General features: G+C 34.4%; 1 protein-coding gene across 1 annotated transcript; it reads left to right on the top strand.

Moving 5' to 3' along the window:
- Nucleotides 1-836, top strand: LOC125840741 (lysine-rich arabinogalactan protein 18-like). The gene has a single exon (XM_049519720.1). It carries the CDS (start codon nucleotides 102-104, stop codon nucleotides 714-716), a length of 615 nt encoding a protein of 204 aa, XP_049375677.1. The 5' UTR covers nucleotides 1-101; the 3' UTR covers nucleotides 717-836.
- The last annotated feature ends 5,231 nt before the right edge of the window (nucleotides 837-6,067 follow it).

Genomic DNA, 6,067 nt, shown 5'->3' with positions numbered 1-6,067 from the left:
ATAGTTTTCCGGCCACCGGAATATTCTATTCTTTTATCAATTTCTGCTAGTTTAACGACCACCGGAATATTCTGTTCTTTCTCATTTTCTAGCATTGCAATATGTCTAAATTCTTTGGCATTGTTATCGTATTTATTCTCGTGTTAAATTCCGGTGAAGCACAAAATGCACCTTCTCAATCCCCAAATTCTTCTCCTTCTAAATCACCGGCGGTAAAATCACAAGCACCGGTTTCTTCCCCGACTAAATCGCCGGCGGTAAAATCTCAAGCACCGGTTTCTTCTCCGGCTAGTGCTCCGGTGTTTTCGCCCTCGGCTCCTATAGTTAGCCCGTCTGCTGCGCCGGTACAGTCACCGAAAGCAGCTTCTCCAGTAACCAGCATTTCACCAGCACTCACTCCGTCAATCAGTAGATCTGCTCCGGTTCCTTCTGTTGCAACTCCTCCGCCGGTATCAACTCCGGTGAGCACTCCGGCGTCTTCCCCGACGGCAGCGGATGTTCCGGCCAGCACTGCGACACCGTCAGCATCCCCAAGCATACCTTCAAGTTCAGCAAGTCCGGCAGAATCTGTTAATGGACCTACTACAGCGCCGGCGAGTTTATCACCGGGAACTTCACCAGCACCAGTTGCTGATGATGTTTCCGCTGCAATTTCAGTATTCAAGGTGCCGGTGGTTCTAAGTGGGCTTGCTATTTGGGCTGCACTTTCAATTTGAATGCATCCGGCCCAATATTGCACAAAATTCCTATTATTAAGTCTTTTATCACATTTATTGTAATTTTTTTTGACACTTTTATTCATTCAATGTCATTTATAATAAATAATTGCAGTGAAATTTTAAATTCCATACTACCCATTGCTACCTGTCTAACCGAAAAACCGCATGCATACCCTGACTTATAGCCAAATGTTTACTTCTTTCGTTATATTTTTTAATGATGTTAAACCTGCAATTTTTTAATGTTAATATGCATTTTTGTAAAAGTAAACAAATTTTAACAAATTCAAATTATTGTGTGAAACTTAGCTTGTCATAAACCCTAACTAAATCATATGGATTTATGGCCAAATTTTAACAAATCTCTAAATATTTGATCATATCTTAACGGATCACCAGAATTTAACCATAAAATTATGATAGATTTCACAATTTATTGTGCTTTACTATGGCTAAAAGCTATTTTGCACATTTTATCTTATTTTACCGGAATCAAATTAATATTAATTATTAATAATAAGATAATTATCCGCAAAAAAAAAACTTATTTTCTTGAATAGTTATTGAGCCCGTGATGGCACATTTTATCTTATTTTACCGGAATCAAATTAATACTATTAAATATTAATAATAAGATAATTATCCAAAAATAAAAAACTTATTTTCTCGAATAGTTATTGAGCCCGTGATGACAGGAATAACACCACTAGTAAAACTCTAATTTGAGTCTTTATATAACACACAAACACAGTGTATTAATAGAAGTTGTGAACTCTCATCTTTGTTTTTCAATCTTCAAAACCTATTTGAGGTTAGTATATTGATTGCCGGTTTTTAATTAGTTTACTAATTATCTAATCTTTGTTTTTTCATTGATGATTTTGATTTAATTAGTATGAAAGCCATCCAAACTTGCAATCTGTTAACTTGTTACCTCAATAGCAGATCCTCCCCCGAATATGCACTAAGCACTAACTCAATTGATGGTTTTTGTTAGTATGAAATATAGTTTGGTTTTAGGCTATCAATTTTATTGAATTGCTGGTTTTACACTATCAAACATAATGCCTCTAATTATAGTTTGGTTTTAGACTATCAATTTAATTGAATTGCTGGTTTTAGACTATCAATTCTATTGAATTTGCAGATTGTCATGGAGCCGTCAGAAGACACAATAATTAATATATTGCATCGGTTGCCTTCAAAATCCCTTGCGAGATTTAAATGTGTGTCTCGGATTTGGGGACAACATGTATCTGACTCTCGTTCTCAGAGACAATTGTGTACTCGTACTATAGGATTATTTTACCAACCTATAGGTACACAATCCCCAATTCATTTTTTCTTCACTTCATCAGAGAAGAAGAATATGGTTAAAGAAAATTTCGATGAGTCTGTAAATTTTCTACCTGACCATAGCCTATACATTATTGCATCGTCGATGGGATTTCTCCTTTGTTGTGAGCAAGAAATATATCAACAACATTACTATGTTTATAATCCCGCCACAAGGCAATCCATTGCCCTTCCCCAAGCACCATCATGTGCTAAACATGTTGCAATTGGGTTTAATTGCAAGTTAGATGACCCAATTAATAGTGATAATGTCTCATTTACATTAGTTCGTTATGAGATACCTGCAGAATCAATGGTAACAATTGAAAGTTTCAGAAGAAATGTGTGGGTTAAGATAAACCTCGCACTTGAAATTCCTCGTATTGATTTTCATACCTCTGTTCACCATCCTTCAAACTGGCTAAAATCAGGAGGATCTATTGATGGAGTGTTCTATTGGCTTGATTTTGGACCTCGAATCAACGTATATGATAGTGTCAATACGTGTTTTTGGTGCATCGATGTGCCTGATGGACTTGATTATCAACATAAGAGAAGTTTAGGTGTATCGAGAGGAGTTCTCTGTTATGGAGGTACGAGTCCTGGACTCATGAATTTTGGAGATATGAGTGTTTGGCACCTGAAGAGCGGTGTGCGAGACAAGACAGCTATATGGGAGCAGTACACTACACTAAGTGTTTGTATTCAAGTTTACACTTGTCTTAGTAACTCGGGACTTTTAAAGAGTGGACGTATTCAATCTAATCGCGATATGACATTTCACCCAGCTGAGCCGCTAATTCTTATTGTTTTAAATAACAAAAAGGGTGGTGCTGAGGTTCTGATGAGCTACGACATGGACAAGTCTTCTTCAAAGTTAGTGTGTGATTTTGGCAATGGTAATAGCAAAACGCACACCAATTTAGTTCCTTATGAGTGGCATGAATGGCCACTTTTTCTTTAGGCATTTTGTTTTTTTGAACTCTTATGTTTTCTCAGATAACAGTTGATTTTATGTTGGTTTAATTATATTACTATATTGTTTCCATATTAGTATGTTTATTCAAATTTGTTGCTGTTATTGTGCCTTGTGTAACAACACATTTCTACTCATTTGCAACAATTGTAAGTTTTTCTTCAATCATCTATTCAAATGTGGAATAAAAGAGTTTACTCCCAACCATAGTAAACTCCATTCTCAAAGCATGAATCGAGACCTCTAATCGTAAAGAAAGTATTTACTATTTCATCACAACATATTGTGGTCATGTACTAAAATGAGAAATAGTCTGGTACACTAAGCTTGCACTATGCGGGGACCAGTCCACAAAAATCTCTATTACAATAGTCATATCTACACTAAATTAATATTCAATTAATTAATAATCTCTCTAAGATAATAATTTCTTTCGGTCCCGATTTGGGTCAATGGAAAAATTTACTCATTTCAATAAGATAATAAGATAATATATTTTTAGAAGACCCCTATATAAATATATGGTCTCATTAATATTATAAATTAATAATTCTTTCAAAGTACAAATATATCTAAGAAAAATTAGTGAAATATGATTCTATTATGTTCTTTTTTTGTTAAAATTTAAATCTAGTTGAAGTTCATCTCTAACTTTTCTTATTGCATCCAAAAGTTTCGACGTTGTCTTTTCTAATTGCACCATAAAATTGTGAAGAGTTCTAGATGCAAGTGTTTCCTTACGCGTAACTGATTTCAATGGTATTGTATCATCTTCAACTTTATCATCAACATTATTTTTTCAATGATATCCACAATTTGTTCAAAGCTCTGACTCTCTGAACATGTATCATTTTCACCCATTCAATAGGTTATTAACGTCCATTTTATTGCGGTAACGAGATCATTAATCATGACCTCAAGTTCATGAATGACGTTTTCACAAGTGGATTCCTGAACAAATTTTTTGGTGTCGAAACACTCTGTAAATTAATAAATATTAATTTATCGATTAAATAATACCTCTATAAAATAATAATATTTGATGATCCCGCCTATATTAATTAAAAGAGGTTTTATTGTATTACAATAGTCTTATCCTACATTTCTGCATGAAACTGTTTTCATCGAACTACAATTTTCTAAAAAAATTTAGCTAGAATTTGTCCCATGTGTGAGTGTTTTTGTAATGACTTTTTTCTCCATTTTCTCATTCGAAAGATTTCATTTTCTATCAACAAGCAAATATTCAAACGCACAAAATCAACAAGTTGGTTGGCATATGAAGAAATTTGTGCACAAGGACAAACTTCTTTTCTTTCTATTATTACTTCCACTTAATTAGCATTTTAATTCTTGTTTTTTTTATTTCGATATATACAAGAAAACGAAGACCAAATAAAGTTAGTTGTGTTGTACTGTATATAGATTTTGGAGCAGAAGTGGAATTATAACTTCATTTTAAAGGTAGTATTTGAGACCAAAAATAATTGCATATCTGTTCGAATCATACCTCGGATTAATGAATGATTTGGTCCACTGCTATCTGCGACAACCTCCCACATGTATCAGGTAACGATGATAAAAAAACACCTAATATTTTTATCTTCATTTGAAATTAAGACCTCAGGATTTTTAACCACTGTATTTTCCACTAAGGGTGTGTTTGGTATGAAGGAAAACATTTTCTGGAAAATGTTTTCCAATTTTCTCATGTTTGGTTGGGCTAAATGTTTTGGAAAATGTTTTCCAAATCAACTCATTTTCCTCAAATTTAAGGAAAATGACTTCCCTTCTAAACTTAGGGAAAACATTTTCCAAAATTCTCTTCCAACGTCAAATTACAATTATTTTTTTGTTGAAAAAATCAAATTATTTTGTCCCTACCCTCAAACCACCCCCCAACCAACCCCCCCCCCCAAAAAAATAAATAAATAAATAAGCTTGTTTTTAAATTCATTTTTTTACCCCACCTTCACCCCTACCCCCTCCCCCTCCCAAAAAAATATTAAAAATTGTTTTTAAAAGATATTTCTAATTTCAATATTTTATTTTTTTACCCCCCACCCACTACCCTCGCCCCCCATCAACCCCCCCCCCCTATTAGCCCCCAACCCCCTTCAAAAAGAAAAAAAATTAAGTTGGTTTTTAAAAAATATTTTCAACTTCAAATTTTTATTTTTTCATCCCGATCCTCGATCACCCACCCCCTCTCCGGTCACCTCCACCCCCCAAAAAAAATTGAGTTTGTTTTTAAAAAATATTTACAAATTCAAAATTTCATTTTTTCACCCTACCCTCGACCCCCCACCCACCTCCTACCCAACCCCCCACCCCTAACTCCCCCCCCCCCCCCCCACCACAAAAAATTTAAGTTTGTTTTTAAAAAATATTTTTAATTTCAAAATTTCATTTTTTCACCCCTAGAACCCCCACCCACCCACCCACCCCAAAAAAAATAAAAAAATTTCAAGTTTGTTTTTAAAAAATATTTTCAATTTCAAAATTTCATTTTTTCACCCCCTACCCTCGACACCCACCCACCCACTCCCTACCAGCCCCCCACCCCCCCTCCCTCGCCAAAAAAAAAATAAAAAATTTCAAGTTTGTTTTTAAAAAATATTTTCAATTTCAAAATTTCATTTTTTCACCCCTACCCTCAACCCCCACCCACCCACTCCCCAACCAGCCCCCCTCCACCCCCAAAAAATAATTTTAAGTTTGTTTTTCAAAAATATTTTTAACTTCAAAATTTCAATTTTTCACCCCTACCCTCGACCCCCCCCCTTCACCCACCCCCTACCACCCCCCACCCCCCAAAAAAAATTTAAGTTTGTTTTTAAAAACTATTTTCAATTTCAAAAATTATTTTCTACTCTAGTAAAAATAAAAGATATTTCTCAAAAATATTTTTCATTCATAAATCAAACACTAAAAATCTTTTCTGTAAAATATTTTCTACTTCCCAACCAAACATGAGAAAATAAGTCAAAAATCAACTTGTTTTCCAGGAAAACATTTTCTAGGAAAACATTTTCCT

Source organism: Solanum verrucosum, unplaced genomic scaffold, assembly GCF_900185275.1.
Source record: "Solanum verrucosum unplaced genomic scaffold, falcon-dt-bn FXZP01000277.1, whole genome shotgun sequence".
Lineage (NCBI taxonomy): Eukaryota > Viridiplantae > Streptophyta > Magnoliopsida > Solanales > Solanaceae > Solanum > Solanum verrucosum.
Note: the sequence above shows the minus strand (reverse complement) of the source record. Positions and strands in the feature narration are given on the sequence as shown.